The sequence below is a fragment of the Pomacea canaliculata genome, linkage group LG3 (assembly GCF_003073045.1).
Source record: "Pomacea canaliculata isolate SZHN2017 linkage group LG3, ASM307304v1, whole genome shotgun sequence".
Taxonomy (NCBI): Eukaryota; Metazoa; Mollusca; class Gastropoda; order Architaenioglossa; family Ampullariidae; genus Pomacea; species Pomacea canaliculata.
In genome coordinates this window covers 41,461,192-41,483,527 of record NC_037592.1, presented here as the reverse complement: position 1 = coordinate 41,483,527, position 22,336 = coordinate 41,461,192, and the positions used below count along the sequence as shown (strand labels likewise).

The window sequence follows — 22,336 nt, the reverse complement described above, 5'->3', positions numbered from 1 at the left end:
TTTAGTTTTATTTTTGCTCGACACCTTTCTGAACCTAGGAAATGACAGTGTAAAAGTTTCAAGCAAATAAAGTTCATAAGTTTAACAATGATGATAATTATTCAAAGAGAACGGCGAAGAACTCTCCTCAAGAAACAAAGCGATTTCAATTTATGATGACTGAGATAGAAGGTTAGCTGTCGTGTTAAACTTGTGAGGACCTTACATGAGATTCATAACGACAGCTTACAGAGACGTCGACTCGTTGGCACCAGAAGGCGGGCATAGGTCAACCAGTCATCTTTTCCAGAGGAAAATCGCAGAGAAAAAAGTGGAGCGAGCCACACTATGATAACCAGATACTTTGTGTGATTTAAGTGTGAGATTAAACTGTGAACTCTCTTCTCATTACGTGAAGATACAGCAGCGATTCACTTTAGCCTTATAAGCACGAACCGAGGAAGAGATGAAGGACATTCAGAAAGAGCGGGCTGGAGCACTTTTATGAGAGAGGAAAGAGGGTTGTAGGGTGCACTTGTTTTCAACGTCCAATTCTACACGTACAACGGTCCCAGTGAAATATAATCACCGTTTTATTCCACTTATGTCAAAGTGTTCGATAATATTACAGGGAAAATCCGACACTGAAATACGGAAAAATTTTAGCTTATTTATTTAATTTATTTAAATTTTGACGTACTTTACTTTGTCAATCCTAAACTTTTTTCTCGTTTTATTATAATTTTAACTACTACACTGTCAAACAAAACTATGGCTTACTCACCATTAACATATGTGCCGGTAGTAAACTTTCGTATCCATCTCCGACCTTGACCCCACCTGCGAACCCGCCCGTGACCATGCCACCGCTAGGTTTACTGTCGATCCTGTGGTCTCTGAAGGTGGCATGAGCCAGCAGACCTCCGACGGCTGTCAGGAGCAGGACGAGCAGACAGCGGCCCACGTAGCGCAGTCGTAGCATCCTCGACACCACCTGCCTGAGGGAGCAGCATCGACCTCTCCACAGTCCTCGCGCCCTGGTGTTCACAACCGCAGCGTCAGTCGAGCAAGCTGGGGGCAGTGTTCCGGTGAAAAGTTCTTCTTGGCTGGCGCGTCGACTGACGGGAGCCGAGTGTCCAGGACGCGGTGGATCGCTAGCAAGTGGGGACTGGTGTCGGGGGCAGACAGAAGACGTGGAACTGGCCTCCCATGGATATCGTTGGCCACTTCGGTAGCCTGTTAGTTGCGGCTGTGAGCCGTGCCTGTGCAGGCCATCACGATTCAGGCTACTGAAGTGCTGCCTGGTAAGGAGGAGTCTGAGGCGCTGATCTGTCGCAGGACAAGAGACTCTGGCAATGGGTTCCTTCTACACTGATGACTGTTATTGCCACTATCCGAATTGTCGTCGCATATTCTGGATTCGGAATTCCATTGTCTGGTCCCCCTTGCACAAAGGGGACTGCAGACAGATTCGAACCGAAGTTTGTGGACACACTCACACTCACCGTACGGCGCCCTGCGGTTGCTGCACCGCAGGTATGAACAGGTAGTAACCTGCAACCCTTGACCAAAACGGCAAGTCGAGTCCTGCGAAGTTCTGTGAGAACAATAGTTCGCTTCCGATGTTTGACTATACCGGAAGTGACGTATATTGCGAACTGCACACGCCCCTCTATCTTCGCTGGCACACCTGTTGTGGGAAGAATCGCTGAGCGGCAGTAAAGGTGTGGAACGGAGTGGGTCAAGGCCACGCTCAGGTGACGACTGGACTGTGCTGACCAGTGAAGGCGTCGAAGAACATGGGTGAGGCAAAGTCTTCTCAAGGCCACTGCTAGCTTTGGACAAACTTGTGCGATTGATTTGGCAAGGCGAGACGCCTGGACATGCTGCGCGCCGACTGTCGATGTGTCTGGGTGCCGTGTGCTGTGTCGGCAAGATGCTAGTTGGTGCGACTGCGTTGATGAAAGGGAATGGAGGCTGGGAGAAGGGCAGATGGTACCGCAGATCAAATGGGCTTTGAGTTTCCTGCAGTAATGCCTGTTCTTCTGGAAGTCTGGCAGCAGGCTGGGCTGTGGTGCCAAACGTTGAAGGTCTCGACCGTTGAACTGGTGCCCTGCAACAATCGAACAGCGATAAGTCAGCGCTCACTTTGCTTGACCTCCCAATGACCTGCCTTTCAAGCGTACTTCTTTTCAACCAGACCACAGACTTTCTGGTAGTCGGAAGCTGTATAGTGAGAATAACTCAGCATTTTTTTTTCCACACATTGCCTGTAAAATGCAGACTCTGTTCCTTGAGGAGCTGGTCTACTAATGCCATAAAACTGCGAAAATGCTTAAGGCATTTTTAAATATTTAAACAACGAAAAAATGAGCAAAAGGACGTCGAGTGCAGCGCTTAAGCTTCAAGACACAGTAACGAAAAGATAACTCAACTGTTCCTCATGTTAGACAAGCGAGTTGTCTTTTTAAAAAATGCCGGAGGATTCTGTGACTCAGATGTGCTAATTACGTCATAATGACTCGAGGTAGTCTTGACGTCCCGTCACTTTCTGTGACGCACGTCATTAACTACGTCACGATGACAGCATTAAAATCCCGTCATATTTTGCGTAAAAAATCCAATGCTAAGGAATTGCGCATCATCTCAAGATGGAATTAAACAAAATATTTTCATAAAATAATTCCTGCGTACACTACATGTTGTTTATACAGCACATATACAACGATTTAGATTGTAATAAAGTGCCTTACGATTCCTATGCCAGAAACCTGTCTTCCTACATGAGGCTGCACAGAAAGTCTTGTGATTTCACTGACACAGCCGGTTTGAAGTAAAGATACAAACCAGCGGCCATAACGAGTTTACCGCGCCAAGAAAAAAGTCTGACCCTTTTGCAATCTGACCAGAAGCAAACCATCAGGAACGGCATCCGTGTTACTTTTGCCACAAATTATCTACAAATGATTCGGCACGGTTTTTTTTTAAACGAACCCATCTACAGTGGGAACTCTCATTGTTATCACCACGACACAAATCGTCGACTTAAAACCTGTAGAAAAGGAACCGAGAACTGTCCGCGTAGTCGATAAGCAAAATATGAAAAGCCTGGGCCAAGGTAAGAAATGCATCTCTCCCAACAAAACGATAACCCTGGCAAAGAGATTTCCATAATTTATCGCGATCTACTCTTACAATGGAACCTGCCGTCAACGTCGGCTCGAGTATACAACTGTGTGTGTGGGTGGGTCTGATAAAATGTCTGACTCCACACACATGAAGTCTTCCCGTTATCCCAGTGACAAAGTGGACCTACGAAAGATGTGAGCACGAGATGTAGAGTTTCAAAAGCCTCTACTAACATCTTTGTTGATGCAACAGAGTAAATGCGAAAAGCTAATAGTAAATAATTTGACTACTAAAATTCACTGTTTCAAAGATATCTTTTTGTGTTCCTTTATACTGAAATAACTTTCTGTTCTGAAACCAATAAAACTAACACAAATGTAATAAAAGCTTATTTTAAACAACACATTTTGCGAAAGAAAAAGGATTATGTTAAAAAAAACCTGAAGCTTTCCGACGCTTTCTGAAAGAAAGAAAGAAGGAAATGCAGACAGATAAACGTGCTCCTGGAAAGAACAGACTATTCTTGGAGGGTAGTTGCAGAAAGGTCTCCTTGTCCAGATTCTGGGGTGGCACCTGATAACCGTTTACTTGTCGGGCGGAAGGTCAGTGACATGTTGCAGACCGCCCACAGACCTGACGGAGATTGAAATGGAGGAAGTAGATGGATTGGGGGGGATGGGAAAGGGAGAGAGCGATAGATAGAGAAACGCGGACGGGAGAGGAAGTCATACGGACATCAAGTATAAAATATGAATAATCAATTGGAATGTGAGAATGCAGAACCGTCTGATTTGACAGCAAGTATGGTAATAAACTGGAGCACTGTGAAAGATCCAGACACACGTCCTAAAGATTTCTCCTCAAGGCGCTGCCAAGCTCCAACCTGCTTCTCTTCCACTAGCCATGTACATCTGCAAATATTATTTTACGTCTTTTATATTATTTTTATTTAACTTTCCTTCGATATTATTTTCACCAACATTTCGCATTTCTGTTTAAGAAAGCATAAAAATGGAAAATATATATATATGCATACAAAACAACGAGTTTGCAGTAGCATGTAATCATAGTCACAGAATGTAGCTGTCGCGTTTAGGTCTACTGTCTGTTGTAAGATGGATATTTAAAGGCTCACCGATAGAAAAAAATATTTTCAAAGAAAATCTGATCGCATGACACTACTTATCTCGTTACGCTCTGATTACATGGAACTGTTTCTAAAAATTAGAACGAAAAAACTGTTTTGTTCACAACATACAAGCTTTTGGACATTGCACTTGTGACAAATATGTCAGAATGACAATCGACAAAAGTCGATTCGCTAAATGAACAAAACCTACTACGCATTTGCTCCAATTTTTTTTATGCAGAAAAAAATGTTCTATGAAAGAGAAGGAAGAGAAAGCGAGTGAGCGAGCGAATAATTTTCAAGAAATAAAAAAATGTACCAAGAGATGAGAAAGCAAAGGTAGGAAACTGCAGTTATCTACCCTTTACTCAAAACGTCCTAGCCCCGTTGCCCGAACATGAGCCGTCAGCCTGTAGTTACAGCACTGCCATCCGAAACCGCAGACGCAAACGTCCCCCAGTCGACCCAAATGTCAGGAAGGGCTGCCTCACTCCATGGATGGTAAGGAAAAGTCAACAGCGAGAGGACGAGGAGATGGGGACCGCCCTCACCAAAAAAGCTAACCCCAGGAGAAGTAAAATCTTAACTCCTTGCCCGCTAGCGACCTCTCGCACGATGTAGGGCATATCAAGAGTACACGTGAGTCCCTATTTCAATACACCGCCGCGAATGACTAAATGAAGCGACAGATCGAAATTTGACAATAAAGTCCCTGCTGTAAGACTGGCCTTAAATAGACTAAATGTAAAATGTATAAACTGCACACGCTCGATTGTGGGACCTTTACTGTAACATTCCGTGTACACATTGCCTTCATCTCTCACATCCAGCAAGTTTTCCTTCAACAGCTATAGATTATAAAGAGAGGAAGGAAAGTTTACTTAATCATCATGAAAGCGTGTTTGACTAACAAAAGTACATGTATACAACAGGACTTTCTAACTTCCATACAATCAAACAAACGTAGAAACTTTCAAGTGCTAATCATGACATTATCATGATATTACTATCAGGTAACACAACCCATCATCCTATCATACTGCTGGCTGGTAAAATATACTCACTAAGTACTGCAATGATGCACAATTAACATTTTTGCTTCAAAGTAAAACTATTAAGATTCCCGCTGGGTTTGTTAAATTGGGTATTAAGAATATAATTGCACACACACGCTCGCGGTAATGTTTACTGCACGCAGGGAACAAGACTGCAGGCGGTGAAGATGAAAACAAGACCGCACAGATCACTCCTTCTCTCCTCTCTGGCAGGCAAGTGATGTATGATGGCACATGGAGTCACCTGCCAGATATCTTTAGACATAACCTTCCCCTCCAGGAAATAGCTTACCTGTACTCAAAAGAGGGTATGCATTATTTTGGATGCCCAGCACAAGAGGAACGGCTGGAAATAGAACAGAATGCAGCTATCGCGAAGATAATCTCGCACAGGGGCAGGTAACTCATCACCTCGCTAGCACATTGTCTTCTAAACAGAGCTGACCTTGCTGGTGTCAGCACTTGAAGGTGCAGCGTTTCACCGGAACTGCGTGACCTTATAATAAACAAGGTTTTCATTGCCATACATCCTACCCATCACCCTCCCTCCATTCTTCTCCCTTTCTCTACGCTTTCGACCACCCTCTCTTAGAAACACAAACATTCTCTCTCTGATCACACGCACTCCTTCTGATACAGATATTCACTCTCTTTCTCTGACACACATGCACGTTCTCTCTCTCTTTCCTTTTCATTCAAGCTAGCACTCTTGTTTTTATCATACAAAATGCGTAAAGCCAAACCGTTTGTGGAGTATGAGGGTTCAAAACACAAATTACTAAAGGAAAAATAGGAACCACTGACTGTCTTCATGTGTCTGCAATGGAAGAGAATGAAAAGCTGGTTTGGATCAATGCGCAGTATGACAAGACGTGACCTGTGCATAGGGTGGCGAGGTCAGCTATAGTGGCAGAGAAACTCTCGCAACTCTAACAAGCGACTAACAACCCATCGCTCGGTCTGCTATACTCTCTACTTTGTATATTACAGGAAAGGAACCTCTCAGCTCCAGCTATCCTCGAGAGGTCTGTACTTCAACTGTCATTGGTTTGATAATGAGGTCTTTACTCCAGCTGTCCTTAGCGTGATTAAGTTCTCTGAGACAGCTGTCCTTAGTATGACAGAGTTCTCTGAGACAGCTGTCCTTGCCCCAAGTCAGAAAAAAAAGCCTTTTGAGAAGGAGACCCTGTTCTCTAGCTGTCCTTGCTTTTGAGACTTAGCTGTGAGACAGACACCATCTACTCCAGCTGTTCTTGCTTATGAGAGAATGGATTTTTATCTCAACTGTATACACTTTGAACCTTACATGTCACAGACGGGAATTTTCTTACTGTGAGAAAGGGGTTAGGGTGGGGAAGTAATCAGACAGAAACAAACAAATAAGCAAACGCAGCTGTAAAAACCACCAGAAGCTTTCTTCCATCTGCTCAATCCAGAAATACAAGGTGATACTTTGAATGCCACTAATACAATCTACGTGCAATTAACACAATATGGTTTGGCATTGTGTATGATATCAAGTTATATCAAGCATACTCACTAGTAGCTGCGAAGACTTTATATAACCGTACTACAGACCCAATCTGAGGTGGATATTTCATTACAAGTGTTCAAACGGCCACAGAAAAAAACCATTGCAATAGTAGACAGGGCGCAGACACGACAAAGAAACTGGCACTATTTGGTGTAGGCCCAGAAGACATCTTGCAGCTGAACGATAAAGGGAACTGCGGCGAGTCGACAAAGCATTTGGCTGGAGTGCCATGGTGTGTATCATCCCTTCGTCTTGGCCAGCATGGCCTACTTGTCACAGTCGCCCAGCACATCAAAACACACAACCTACCTGCTGTTTGGAGTCGAGTCTTGTGCAGACCGCTGTCACCGCAATCGTTTCTTCTCCTTAGTGATGGTGTCATTCATGGCGTCCACTGTCGTCATGTCCGCATCCATCAGCAGGCAAGTCAGAACTGGGATTGCGGGTAAGGGTGTGGGCCACGGTGGTTGAATCGAGTGGCATCTGTCCTCCAGCAACCCCGCGACAAAGTATGTGTGTGTGTATTTTCTCGTCTCGACAGGCTTTCTTTAACAGCCTGATTGTCTTTCACATTTTCCCAAACCTCTGGCAGAGGCGTGCTTGCCAGTGACCCTCAATCTGGGTTGTTTAGGAAGCACCGTGACCTCTGGCAGTTATGCAAGCCTTATCTTCGCGTTCCGCAGCTGGTTTCCCGCCTTGTCGAATGGCTGTCGGCTTTGGTAAAACTTCTGATGTCACGAAAAGCGTAACAATACATAGTGATAACGTCTCTCCCATTTTTTTCTGCCTACGTCCGGGAGCGTAGGCCGTCTAACAAAACGTTCACAACGATGCGTAGCAAGAAAACCGGCATGTTGCTCCAGGAAAGTCTAGCCATTTTCTTTACTGTTAGCGCTGGATGTTAGTGCCTCGCCCCAATTCCATTGAGGACTCTTAAAGTATAGCGTTAACATCGCTACTGAACCCTGCTCTTTGGACTCATCCTAGAGGTGTACGAGAAGAATGCCACAAAATATGCTTTAGCAAACAAACAAAACAAAAAAAACCCCACTTTTTTGCACCCGATGGGAGCAACAGCTTTCCACCGATTATCAGTGGTGAAGAATCGTTTCCCTGTAGTTCAGCAAACCACGTGACCTAATCTCCCATGTGCGAGGCGACAGCTGTAGTGAGCAGCTTTCAGCAGCACTCAAGATCCGTGTGCAAGATACACTTGTCGCGCCAAACAAAACAAGGAGCCGCTTATCTCCCGTTTATTTGCGAGAGCTCTCTCTCTGGGATGTCAAGCATCCTTCCATTCCGCCCAGAAATCGATTCTCTCCACTTGGGAGGGTTGCGAGAAGGCAGATGTGACAAGAAAAATATTCTTTAATCAACAGCCCATTTTCCTGGAGAAGACGCTGCACTATTTTGTGTGCGATATGCAATTCCTTTGCTCTGGCTTTAAAGAACTTGATAACCAGTTCTTCAACGCTTCTAGCACGCAATTTTGCGCTTAAGCGTACGCTCTTCTTAAACTTTTTCGTTCAGAGGGCATCTACACATAGTGACATGCGACAGTACAGAAAATCAGGCCGACAATGACGCAGGCAAGTAGGTACATAGAAAGACAGACTTTAAATATATACATGTAAAATATACATGAATACTCAATACATACCTATAATGGATGCAGACATACATTCTCTAGGACCTCTGTTATAACTGATAGACATGAACTTCTGGTGTTCAAGACGATGAAATTGTTATGTACAGTGGAACCTCGGTTAACGAACTTAATCCGTTCTGGAAAGTTGTTCGTTATCCGAAATGTTCGTTATCCGAAACAATTTTTCCCATAGGAAATAAAGGAAATAGATTTAATTGGTTTCCAGCCCCTGTTGACTCGCTAATATTTGAAAGTTACAGGCTATATAGGTATTTGTTTTAACGAGAACAGTTATAATGCAATAAAAATGGAATTAAATAAATAAAAACTTAACGAAAGCATTAAACATCAGAAAACTCGCCGTTTTGACGGCGTGGGTGGAAGCAGGTGTGGGAGAAGGGTGGAATATTGCTTGGATTCCCCTATGAGCACATGTGACATTATAAAATCGGGGATAACTTCCTTTTTCTGTAGCTTTGAGGTTAAAGGAAAACTTGTCCAGTGTCTGTTCCTTCTGTCTTTTGTAAAACACTTCGTAAACGACATCACATATCCGACAGACACATGCATACTTTGATCATTCCTTTTTCAATTCATTTGTAGGCCTCTTCCTTGTCATTACCTCACTGCTATTAATTGCTCTTAATCTTCTTTGGAGCCATGATTGAGGATTATTTTATTAAAATAAAGCATAACAATCACTAAATAAGAAGGATGCGCATAGATAAGGAACGACTGATCGTAACTGTGTCTCGAGCGCGAATGATGACATGCTAGTCGGTCACGTGTGGTTCACGTGGCTGTTCGTTATCGAAATTTTGTTCGCTATCCGAGAAAACTTTTAACGAAATTTTTGTTCGTTTACCGAAATATTCGCTATCCGAGGCGTTCGCTAACCGAGGTTCCACTGTATTTGAAATATAATATTGTAACAGTTCCATATAATACGATAAAACTACTATGCATTTGGTATAATAGTTTGATGACATTTGGCATAATAATTTAATGACGTACCATGCCTAGTGTATACCTAGGCAAAAGGCCTCGAAGTGGCGAAGGAAACAAAAATCTCTCTGACACAGCTGACTGCCGTCAGTGACCTGCCAATGACTCAATGAAAAAGGTAATCTCCATTTAGTTTGCGGAAAGTGTGTTCACCTGTCCATTTGTCAAGGGTTTATTTTATGACGAAGTTATTAGGTAATCGCTGGTACAGTAAGACTTGGGTCAAGGTCCAAGACGGCCATCGTTTTGCCGATGCAGCCGCCGCAACTGCTGTTAGGACGTTACACAGTCTTTTGTTTGGCGTGAATCTGTGTCCTGAGAACCTAGCGACTACCTACATTGCAGTGATATGTCAGCAAGATTTATATCAGGCTCTGCTGTCAGTAGCATGTCTTCCATATCCATCTGTTCCCTAGTTTTTACAAGTTGCACCACCTCTTCGTGCGGGGCTTCTGGGTCCTATCAGGCTTGATCACTAAAGAAAAGGGGAATGTCTGTTCCATGGCACCTAGCAACATTTTTCTACTTCTTCTAAGAATATGATGTATTAATAGTATGTTATTTCATTATTATATATACATTAATATGATGTGTTTGCATGCCTATATGTTTGCATACCTATATGTAAAGCACCTTGAGTCTGACTGATGCTTGAAAAAGGCGCTATACACATGTGTTGTCATCATCATCATCATCATCATCATCATCATCATCATTATTACTGTTATTATTCAGTTGTTGTGTGAATGACATACCTGGCATTAAGATCTAATCTCGCCATTGACTCAGCACTTGTTGGATTGGTGATCCGTTGACGATATGATCACAACTGAATACAAATTTGAGGGTTTGATTCTCAGTTCGGTATCGTACTCTAGAGATCGAAATCCACTCTGGGAATTCAGCAATCATGGGAAATTAAAGTCTAGCCTTGCCTGACAACCTGCTTCTCCTTGTGCCCAATGCTCTCACTCCAATCAATAAAAAGTAGCAAGCATCTATGTGGCTCTCTTAAGTGCACACAAGCAGCCTTTTTTAGAACCCTTCAACAGCAATGACAATTATCTTCATCACATCTCGCAAAGGAGAATGAAGAGGTCATGTTAACAGTAGCCCCGAGTTGACATCATGAAACTTCGACAAGGGGAGATAATTGCCTTGGTACCAGAAGCTGACAGTGTCAAGTGGTTTTGAATAAAGTCTCACTTCAGCTACTGAAAAAAAAAGCCCTTTGCCATTGCAGGGACGGGTATACTATTCTATTGATGTTGAGGCAGACTTAGAGATGGAAACAGCCCTGGTGAATTCGTTGAATTCATTATTCAAGAAGCTTAGAATGTCCTATAAGGACTACGAGAAATACCTAACAAATCGACACAACGGGCCTCAACAGAAGCCTCAGTATACAATAGAGTCATCTGTCAACAAGAATTAGGTCTGTTTGGCTGTAAAGGTCACTGATGGTAGAAATCAGCTGCTTGCTCACACATCTCGAGGATTGTTCCGCTTGCTCGCTGATGCAAAATGAGTGTTGCGAATGACTCTTCCCTAGGAAAGTCAGCTGTGAACTCTAGACTTGTCAAACCATCTTCAGCCGCTGTCACCTTTATAGACAGTCACGAAGTCGCAGACGAAGGCCCAATATGAAGGTCAGACACAAGTTAGACAATAACCTCGCCGCTTCTATCATGGCCATCAGAAGCTGTTTGTAAAACTGTGTACAAACATGACTGAAATTAACTTTAAATTGAAACAATCAGCTGTGCATAAGTCAACCTAGGCAAGATGGTGAATGGCGTTGAGCGTTTAGTCTGCCAAGAAAGCACAAACTCAGGTGTACCCGGAACAGCCAAAACGCGAGACAAGACCCACGGTCACCACACCACAAGCGACTTTTTTTCCCATTAACATTTACGCCATTACAGTTTCTGAAAGGGTTAGGACGATGAAAATAGGTAAGGCGATGAAAAATACAGAAAATTCTAGGGCTCCGCATCGTCATTGAAGTGACCCATGTCATAGCAGTTAACCTCGCCCTGTTTTACCCGCCATTCCTTGCGAATGTGTTTATCCCGTCACGCCACGTTTCCTTACTGGCAATTTCGTTCAGCTTCTGCTTATTTATCTTTGCCTGCGTAGAAAGTATAATTTCTTGTTTTACATGGGCTTCAATTGGATTCACTTTATAAAACTCTATAGTCAACAATACCCACTTGTATCCACACGGCCATCAACAAGCGTTAAAACTCTCTATACTGCGCAGCCTGCGTCAATGTTCCAAGTGTGTTTTTATTTTTAAATGTTTACACTTCACGTAAAATACACCTTACACCGCCGCTCACTTAAAAGTTGTCATAAAAATAAAAATAAATGTGCCGTCATGTTTACCGTATTCTCTCTACTGCGCATTTGAACTTGAGATATTTATATTTTGTGGCTCTTTAGATTTATTTTGAGATTTATATGTTTGTATATATGTGTGTGTACTTTAACTTTAATATACTTATATTTTGTAATACTTGAGCTCTTTTTCAGGAAGATGGATGTTATTTTTTATATTTTTTAAGAAGGAAACAATTCAGACCAGCACCTAATGCAGCAACTTAATGTGTAAGATCCATCACTTTACCTTTTCACCCTATCTTTTACCCCTCCCCTTTAACCCCCTTAACCTGCACCCCCCCTCCCCTGCGGGTCATTCTAATTTTATTTACGCCAAGCCAAGTGAGCTTCTATCCACCTTGTCAACCTCACCTGTTAGTGGTGCAAGCCTGCCCTTCTCTACGCTAGGGCAGCGGTTTTCAAACTTTTCCAGACAAGCACCACTTTCGGAAATTCGAACTGACCGAGTAGCAGCTCCCAACCCTACCCCCTACGAATATCTGTACTAGTCTAGGACGTACTCATGGTGTTCGCGCACCACCCGCCATACCTTCGTGTACGCGTACCACAGTTTAAAAAACGGGGTGCTAGGGCTTGAGTGCTGGAACTCGACTTACCTAGCGAGCTCTACTCCACGAGTACTTGAGAGACACTTGCTGAGTCCGTCGGTATGTATCTGAACACCCAATTCGAGGTCATCAAAATTTCCACTCAAGACCTAACGCATTCCTCCATGTTTTGAAACATCTTGAAGGAGAAAAACGAGACGGAAGAAAGAGAAGAAAAAAGTGCTTAAAAAGTAGTCTGACCCCGCACATTGCAATATAAGGTGTGAGTCATGCTAACGCAGAGACTAGTGCTCGGTGGAGCATAACGGAACACCTTCACCCACCGATTTTAAGATTTTAAGATATGAAGTAGGCGTGAGTGGCTATAAACTGACTGTCCCAGATGGTGACAGGAGAAGCTACTTCCAAGGTATCTACAAACCAGACTCTTGCTACTTTAGAGGCAACCATCCATTTGGGAAAGCTCAGTAAGCGACATTCTCTGGGTGCAGGTAACTTCAGACCTTGGACATTGGCAATTAATCGTTAGGTTTATACCTTCTATCTGGACCAAGTGTATAACCACCACTACAAGAAAGGTATGTAGGATATCGGCAGCAGCAATGGGCTGAATGTCTTGAACCCACGAGCTACAGCACAAGTTCATCTCACCAATCTACTTCCTAGGCAAAGTGTCTCACAAAACTACCCCTAAACTTAAGTGTCACTAATCTACTTCTTACATCTATGTGTTACACTGCATCCACATCTATATACCTGTCAAATTTACTTTCTCTCGGACAAGATCAATTTTTTATTTACGAAATTACGACACGAAATGGCAAAAAGAGAAAACAATGTTCAGTGTTTAATTTAGCAGCGTCTTGTTTATATCTAATCAGTGAAGTCAAACTGTACACACATTTCTACTTTATATAGGCAGTATATTTGACATCTTATTCCTGATTTCGCTGTGTGTTAGTGCTATTTTAGGTACTGTGTTATTAGGCATGATATGACAAGCTATGTTTGGTTTTTAAGAACGCTTCAAATTAATGACAATTGCTTCTTTGCTTTATTTCAGCACAAGGAAGGTTTCATCGAAACGCTGTTCTTTGGGTTCGTAGAGGAAGGTCTACTCATCTCAGGACAAGGCCGAAACCGTTTCACAAGTGCTGATGCAATATGGCGAGACAGCGACAAGGGGACGTAACCACATTATGCCCGCCTACCCTCCTGTCTCAACAAGAGCAAGAAGGGTGTGGCTGCTTAAAAAAAATGTAATAATAAAATAGATATATTTTAACGGCAGATACGCATCACCTTATAACTTTGTCCCAACTTGCCAGCAATCAAAGAAGCAAGAGAAGAGAATCCACTGTGATGTCAAGATACAGCGCAGTGCAGTGGCAACACCACTGGCGATGTCTTCAGACGCAGATTTTTACTTATAGCTGTGATTATAAATCAGCTCTAATCTCTTCACTCAGTATACCAGTATCACTAATTTGATCGATCTACAGATAAATATACATTTTACTTAGTGTGTTGTGTTAATCACCCATGTCTCTAATTATAAATATTATTCTAGTTATTTCAATGCAAATTACAAAGTTATTTAAAACCAGATCACCTCACTTCACGTGTGCAAATTGATTTTCAAGTTATCAATACACATATATACACACACATTTTATATAAATTCATGGAAGACAAGGTGTAAGAAGTACTTCACGGTATGCTAAAAAAATCAGTAATACCGAGACATTCGCACAAAACCGTGCAGAAAGGTAGGAGAAAAGGTACATTACAGGTTGGGGACAGGTGACTCGCTCTGCTTCCGCCAGGTGCGCCTCAATCTCTTGTGCTCGGTTTGCATCGGTGACACGGTGTCTTGATGAGCAGCAGCGACAAGCCACGCGTGGGCCGTCAGGTGCGCGATGATGCAACACTGCGCTTCTTTGCGAAAGTCCATGCCTTCGCCGCAGTGTCAGCAGGCTCGCGGCGCGCGGTCGCTCGACCTGGGTTGTGGGGGAGTGGCGAGGGGCCGGGGGACACCTTGGCCGCCAGGTAGCAGGCTTCTTCAGCATCTTACGGCCGGACAGTCTCGCCATGAGTCTTATGATCATTGCCATCTCACCTCGCACTACTTCCGGCGATTTAAAAATAAACTCAAGCCTAAATTCCGACAGGCAGACAAACAGACCTGTGCTTCCTCAGTTTGTGGTAGGTTTTTTTTTTTAATTTAACTTTTTAAAAGAAAAAAGGACACGAGGACTGACCTAGATTCTACTTTCCGATGTCAATGAAGCCCAAAGTGTTATACCATAACGTTAGGAGGGATCGAGTCCACGTTTGTGGCGTCGTCAAAAATGAGGTCATGACTTCTTTACAAAGCCCTGGTGAAAACTGCGATCTTCAAATGCTCGCATCGGGCGAACCAAACAGTGTTTTTTTTTTTGTTTTTTTTTAATGTTCCTATTCCTCTTTTTCACATAGAGATGGGTACGGAATACTCTTCCGGTGAGCTGCACTTAGTCGAAAATAATTCTGCTTCTGGGTATGCCTACTATAGCCTGCAAGCTTACTGCCGTCGAGTGTCTGCAAGTCGAAAAGACATTCCCGCGAGGGAACAAAGAGAATTCTCATCACTGGTCTTTAGAAGCATGTGTGTGTGTGTGGGGGGGGGGGGGTTACTCATGAAAGGAGAGATCTGCTGTCGGTGAGCTGACAAAGGAACTGTCTTCACAGCGGGTTCGAGTGAAGGAAGGGAAGGTGATGTCAGGTGATTATTGCGCGGAGCAATAGGACAGCGCCAAACCGGGCATTCCCAGTGGTCTGATACAACCGACAGGTGACACCATCACCTCACGAGCACTTGCAATTGAGTATATGGATTAAAAAATAATGAAAATAAAGACTGCGCTAAAATAATGGTCATATCATACAAGGTACACTTTAGATATCTGCGGTCTCCGCTCCTTTCCCCACCCGCACCACCCTTCACCAGTTTTGTTGTTGTTGGTTCAGCGCGTCAAAGAGCTTTACCTGGCTTGTGACGAGTCGTCTAAAAGGGGACGCCCGCCGAGACGGGCCACAAAGAACTCCCCCTCTTCCTACCGTTGGCTCTCACTTCGCTCTGTCTAACGACTCCCCTCCCCACCCGCCTTGAGCCGGCGACATTCATGAGAGAGTACCCGGTGACCGCCCGGCGCTCTGCCTGAGGAGGCTGGCTATTTATAGCACGGCACGCGGTGAAGTCACGTCACGCCAACACACGCGCCTACAACGGACAATAACATCATGGGGGGAGGTAGCATACGGGGACACTAGATATGTGTGAGAGAGAGAGTTACAAAAATAACAGCTGTAGAGCGATGTCTGGAATAGAATGGGAGGCGTGCCAGTCAGGCCCTAATTCTTACTGCTATATCTTTACTGCTGGTGCGTAGCGAACTTTCCAGAGCAAATCACCCTCCAGCTATGTTGGTCACAAAGACATCCCCGCCGCGCACTGGGCTGTCGTTTCAAAGAGAACTTGGAAGAAAGAGAAAGAATACTTACTGTCCACGTATAGTGACAGGTGCAACGGCAGGTATAGAAAAACACACACCAAAAGGTTGTATGGTCAACTGCTGCCTTCATAACACTCCGCGACTGACTCCTGAAACACGTGGAAGGACTGTGTCGTCAAGTGCTGTCCTCTCAACCCACTGCTAGACTCTAGGAATGTCAGGCGTTTGAGCCGCGTTTGCCACTAGCGGCGGGAGCCATCCACCTTCCTGACTAGCTGTGATTTACCTGAGTGCCGTGATTTACCTAAGTTTGGCGAACAACTAGCCGTCAAGCGCATCGCATAGACAGGCGCCACGGTAACCTCCTCTCCAGCTGTTTCGCCTCCGTAGCATGAAGTGGGGGTGGGATGGGATTGGAGGTTCTTGGTGAGTTGTGAGGGTCGTAAGTGCTAAACACTGAAAGGCCATGAATGAAATAGACGGATTATGTAAGGAAGGGAAGGCACTTTAAGGAACCACACAGGGAAGTCATTCAATCCAGCGTTTGTCATTACAATGACAACAATGTCAGTGAATAAGAAAAAAGTGACCTCAATGATCTTAAGGCACCCTGTAGAATATGCGCATCTGACACACATGTAAGCACTCGCATGCAAAAGAGTAAATATCAATATTTTATTCAATAGGGCACTCATATCAAACAAAGCAAGAAAAGACAGAAGAAATAAAAGAAGCAGATGGCAAAAAAGTTGAACTTGCGAAAGGTACTAACAACGAACTGCATGACCTTACCAAGAGACTGAGTGGCAGCTGGAATGCATATTAAATAGGGACCAGCACTGACAAGAGCAAGGTTATGGGCAACTGCAACGGCAAAGCAGAAATCTACTCGAACAGAGTACAGCTCCAGTACAACAGCTATAAATATTTAGAAGCCACTATCTTCAATGAGGAAGCTCAACGGACAGCATCTACATTAGAATCGCCACAGGACAGTGGCAATGGTTAGGCTGGCGACCCCCACCACACCCAGACATCTAGCACGCTGATGAATGCTGATTAGCATAACCGTTTATCAATGGTCAAGGAATGAATGAATAAATGAACGATGCAGACAAAGTAATGGAAGTGAAGCTTTTCATATTCTCAGAAACAGCTTTTACTCTAGTGACGTCTAGTCACTCATTCGCCAACTGCCTTTCGTTCCTAAGTGCTCACGGGAAGCAAGTATGGTGTGTAGCAAAGGACAGCATCCGTGGCTTGCGTCCCTTGAAACGAAAAAAAAAAAAAAAAAAAGCGGCAGCAGCGACCCGATGCATAGGCCTGTGCCAGCAACGGAGGCTGCTTTATAACGACCATAGAGATAAAGCCCAACAAAGTTAGGCAATTGCGATCTGTGCGATCTCAACAAACAAGATGTACATCAGCTGCACCCTAACTATTCAACAGAACGGTTGGTGAGAGATCACAGCCTGGTGCCATCGCTTACAGTCGCGTCTGTTGGTGTTCCTCCTACTAAAAAAGAAGGATAACTCCAAAGACAGAAAAGGACAAGAAGGTAATTTCAGCCAGTAGGACGCAAAAGGAAATTTGAAGGTGGGCAGGTATACAGAACAATGTGATGCCATCTCCAAACCTTTCCACTCCGCGGATGAGTTTCTAAGCGAGATGTCCCGTGGCCGAAAGGACTGAATGGTACTGTTAAGGGTGAGGAAATATGGTTGGGGCGGAGAAAAGCATACAGCCCTATGTATGAGTGTCTATCAGTGAGAGTACAGTAGTTACCTTTTACCTTTGGCACAGCTGGCCCCGGCTCCTAGGGCCCGTAACCTCTCCTTCAGCGGCCTGATCCTGCCCAGGCGACTTCCGATGGTTCGACGCCGTACACTGGAAAAATATAATAACAATCATAATAGAGCGTCGTACGCTGAACTTAACAGCAATGTAATCATATTGTAATATGATTCACTATAACCATAAACATCTAAAAATAAACAGAGCGCTAATAACATTAAAAAAACACATTCCGACAAACAGGAACAGGGTTAGCGTTAGCTATTGTGGTACAGACAACTGACACCAGTGACATGAGACACAAGGTGGTTAGAAATCGTACAGACTAACGACACACACGTGGTGCAGCGGCTGCATGTACAGCCCACGAAAAGGAGAAATTTCGAAGACACCAGCCTAGTAAGCTCGAGCGAGCAGTTTGCTCAGCCCCGAGTATGAACCAGGTAAAAACGCCTAATGAATAACGAACGTCAGACAAGCACGCCTGATGTATAATGAGCATGTGAAAACTACGCCGCATGAATAACAAACACCAGGAAGTAAGTGTGCATAGTACATAAAAAGCAATTTTTGTCCCTAATAATTTTTAGCATGATAGCTCATTTTACACACAATAAAATGTGTGTCTATTTCGCCTGTTTTCAAAACTTCAACATCATGGCTGCTTTATAAATTATGAAATTCCTTAACATGATTCTTAACCATTTTTTTTTTTTTTTGAGGGTTCGCTCTTCTAAATTAAGTATAAACAGACGTGCGCACCTGCGATCCGGAGGTGCAACGGTTAGCACCAGTCACCAATACACTGAAGGTTGTCTGCCCTGGGTTCAACTCTCATCTCGGGCACGCTGTTCTTTCTCTGTATGTGGCATTTGTTTACAGTGCTGGCTGTTGCCGTGTTATAGCCTTAGTTGCTGGCGGCGTAAAACACCAATCCCCCTCCCCCCTGCGAGCGACATCTCATTTTTGTATCCTTCGTGGTAGGAATGCCTAAGATGCCATCTGTGCCTGTTTTATAGTTCCTAATGAAATCGCTGACAACTAAGGCAGAGCCCCAGTCACCCCTTACGTCATAGCAAACTGTAACGGAAAGCACTCCACGACGTCACAGTTCTCCCTTCACCTTAAGTACACACTTGGTGACTGTGCTCGGGCTCCCAGCTCCAAGACTCTTGTCAACTACAGAAAAAAAACACGAAAATTTCGCGAGTACCTGAAGAGTTAATGGAGAAGAGTTGTCCAGCCTTTAGTCCATACGACATATTTTTATAGTTAACTGAAAAAGACATTTCTTCAATAGCACACTAATACAAAGTAACAGAAAAAGTGCAGATGGTTCCCGAAGTTTATTCTCCTTGTGTATATTTTGTTGGGGATATACCTCATTTCTTGGCCAGCAACTTCTCTGCCTCTCCCTTCCCTACAAATTGCGTAGAAAAGTACAGGTCGACTGAGGAGAAGGCACGGAGTTGTGGTTTAGAAAAATAGGCGACTCCCTTTCTGTGGTGTCTACTCCACCGCATCCACCCACCATTCGTTTGTGTTTGTACAGATCCTTACTTCAGCCGCTTGTCATTTTTTTGTATGAATAAAGACAAACCAGTGAAGGTCTATCTTCCAACTCAGCTAGATAAACCAGACATACTTGGCTCCGTGCCAGACTGGAACTGTACATCTGACTTGCAAGCTTCCTTTGATGACGGTCTGAGGTCAGCTTATGTAAGGTCGTATAAGTAAGCCTGCAACCTCACTGAAGGAAAACTAATTGCCTACAGCGACATACTTACGATAGCATTACTGTAAGTACTACATGAGCCCCGGTGTAGCCTTCTATCACACGTTACTATCATGTGTCAGACCCACATGGTCTTCAATGTCGAATTGCCCCCCCCCCCACTCACGCTCTTTCTCTCTTTCTCATTCCCTCTGTGTGAGGGTTTGTGTCTGTCTGTGTGAGAGAGGGAAATATCGGTGTCGTCTTAAAGTACATAGTACAGATATGAAGTAATTTCTTCTGCTTTCATTTGGAGCTAGCGGCAACATCAGAGAACTGTGAAAGTAAACATAAAAAATTACATACACGTACCAAACAGAGCCAAAGTGGGAAGAAATACTCCTGTCAAATCTGGTGGGGTTTGGACAAGCTGTGTGGATCTGCATCAGTTTCAAAACACAGAGAGAGAGCACCGCAGGTGAACAGTCAAAAAAAAAAAAATGTGTTTATTTGTGAGAAACTCTGCAATAAGCAGTAAAATGGTTACTTAACCATGAAACATTCATTTTTGAGATATCTGTGGTTTAATATTTCGTTTCATTTACGGTCTTAATTTATTTTGTACAGGGTCATCTTACTAATTTACCAGCTATCACATACCACCTTTACTAGTCTCGTGTTACAGACTGCTAGCCTTTTTTCATTAGGTTCATACTGTGTGTATATTTATATATGACTCCTCAGGGCAGACTGGATTACCATGACTGACATGATGGACAACCTTGTCAACAAGGGATGGTATTCCCGTCCTGTCTCCATACACTCTGAACTGACTATGCTGTCTCAAGATTCCCGCTATTCGTTTCTGTCTCCAGAAGCGTGTCGCGCACTATGCTCTATCATATGCCATGTATTATTACATATTACACATCAAAACAAACATACCTTGCACCATATGCAAAAGTAATGTAGTATTATAACAGCGAAGTACACACACTCCTATGTCGGTAAAGTGCAAACTTTTGTCGATGCTTATGTCGACGAGAGTCTCCTCATGATCTCATAGAACTCGTTGTCTAGCACTACATTCAAAAAGGGAGGTGTACACAAGCTCATATGAAGTTGAAAATGATTGTCTCGCTTCACTCAAGTTTTATTGCGGCCGCATAAAGTTCATCTTCTGTGAAAGTACAGGCCTAATAGAAGTGGGAGAGGTTCTAGAAGAATCTACAGGGTGATAACGAGGCAGCAATGTAAGGTTAGCCTGAACGGATTTCGAACATGACGTCAACAAAGGATGGACAGTGGGATACGGCAACATCTCTCCCCAACCGCCACCATCACTATATACCTTGCCAGCAGACCCTTGGGTTACGTCTGTATAGCAAACACTTAGCTTATCAGGCTAATGGCAAAGCATCTCTAATTATGACAGATTTATTACCGCCCTTGTGGAATGCCACGGCACGAGATGGCGCAGCAGGTAGCAGCCATCTTGACGAAAACCAGATTCACAACCACAACCACACACACAGACAACTCTTTTTTTCTTTCATTTCCCCCCAAGTGCTGGTAGTCGAAGTCGTCAGGATATGCTTGTCATGGACGAAGATGACTTTGTTGCTGTGTGTCGCAGCGTTCTACAGCAGACATCGAGGCTGTGCGCGGAAGGGGAGTGGTTAAGACTCGTGAATTCGTGGTAATCTTTGGGAAGAGTACGAATTCGGCTTCCCCATCCACGTTGAGGCTGTTGTTGTTTTAAACTCCGGGCAGCACTGAGAAGAGAAAAAAACTGCATATTCCCGTAATTATCTGCTTGGGGGAAATGTCACGTTGCTAGAAGCTAGGAGTGTTCTTCAGTTCGTTTATGAGCTTGCTTTTTATGTGCACGTTGCACTAAATGTGTGACTGCATGTTGTGTGCGCGCGCGCAAAACGTATTGTATCGAAGTGTGCGATAGCGGATCTAAAACTAATTATTGAATACAATTCAGTGCAAAGATATACATAAGAACACCCTTCTTACGGTCCCCAGATATACGCCTTCAAATATAACATAAAAGGGGTAAAAAAATTTACTTCAAAGATGTGCCTAATTAACATATATTCCCAGCTCTCCCACTGAATCAGGCTCTCAGAATATAAATGTATCGATGCACTATCCTGACCCTTGTCTTCTTGACCTCCGCACTTCTTGACCTTTAACAACCTGGGTTTATCTGCGTCATTGTCAACAACATGATTCTCGGCGTTTCTAGGCCATCATTCACGTGACCGTAAACGGCAATCGACTGTACACAATCTCCAGCATTACAATCAAGTCAGCATTACTACTGGTCTGTGGGACATCAGCTCTGAGACCACACTGGGCGATCAGGCACTGGCTTATCCTCGTATGCTGCTTTATAGTATGAAATGTGTTGCTTATCAATTACCTTTGACGGCAACATTAGTCTGTAAAATAGTTCAGTTTAAGTGCTAGCAGATGTTGCTGACTTGGTAAAAGTAGTCTCGGTAACTCTATGTGACAAATGACAGATATTATTACACTTTACTGTCGGTCTTAATTTCTTCCCCTCACACGCTCGCATCTTTCTTGCCTCCGCCCTCTCTCTCTCGTTCGCTACTCTCACGAGAGATCCAAGGTAGCCGGGAGGTTACTGCTTCCTTCCTGTAAAAGAAATGGGCGTTTCGTTTTTTTCTGGGGGGGGGGGGGGGGAATTACAACGGAGTCATTTGAAAAAGATTTGCGACATATTCGCCAGCACCCTGTTCACACTATCAACACCCTGCATGTAGTAACTTTTTATAAAAAATATTTATGGCCGAGGTAGGTAGTGTGGCAATGCTGCACTAAACATTACAATATACAGATAAACAATTCGAGATGCCGGGCACACAAATC

The 22,336-nt window shown here is 43.7% G+C and overlaps 1 protein-coding gene across 16 annotated transcripts in view; it reads right to left on the bottom strand.

The window, feature by feature from the left end:
* Positions 1–22,336, bottom strand: part of LOC112559106 — a 92,267-nt gene that overhangs the window by 19,030 nt on the left and 50,901 nt on the right. For 6 of the 16 annotated variants that reach the window (XM_025230037.1, XM_025230040.1, XM_025230041.1 and 3 more), the window contains 2 exons: positions 17,710–17,811; positions 764–2,092 (listed from right to left, as the gene is read on the bottom strand). In XM_025230037.1, coding sequence (XP_025085822.1) covers positions 764–961 — 198 coding nt within the window. In that variant the 5' untranslated portion in view covers positions 962–2,092; positions 17,710–17,811. Of the gene's footprint in view, positions 1–763; positions 2,093–7,135; positions 7,671–14,220; positions 14,620–15,973; positions 16,164–17,709; positions 17,812–18,480; positions 18,500–19,804; positions 21,149–22,336 lie in introns of those variants that run through there. The other 10 variants (XM_025230039.1, XM_025230043.1, XM_025230042.1 and 7 more) reach the window with 9 other exon arrangements.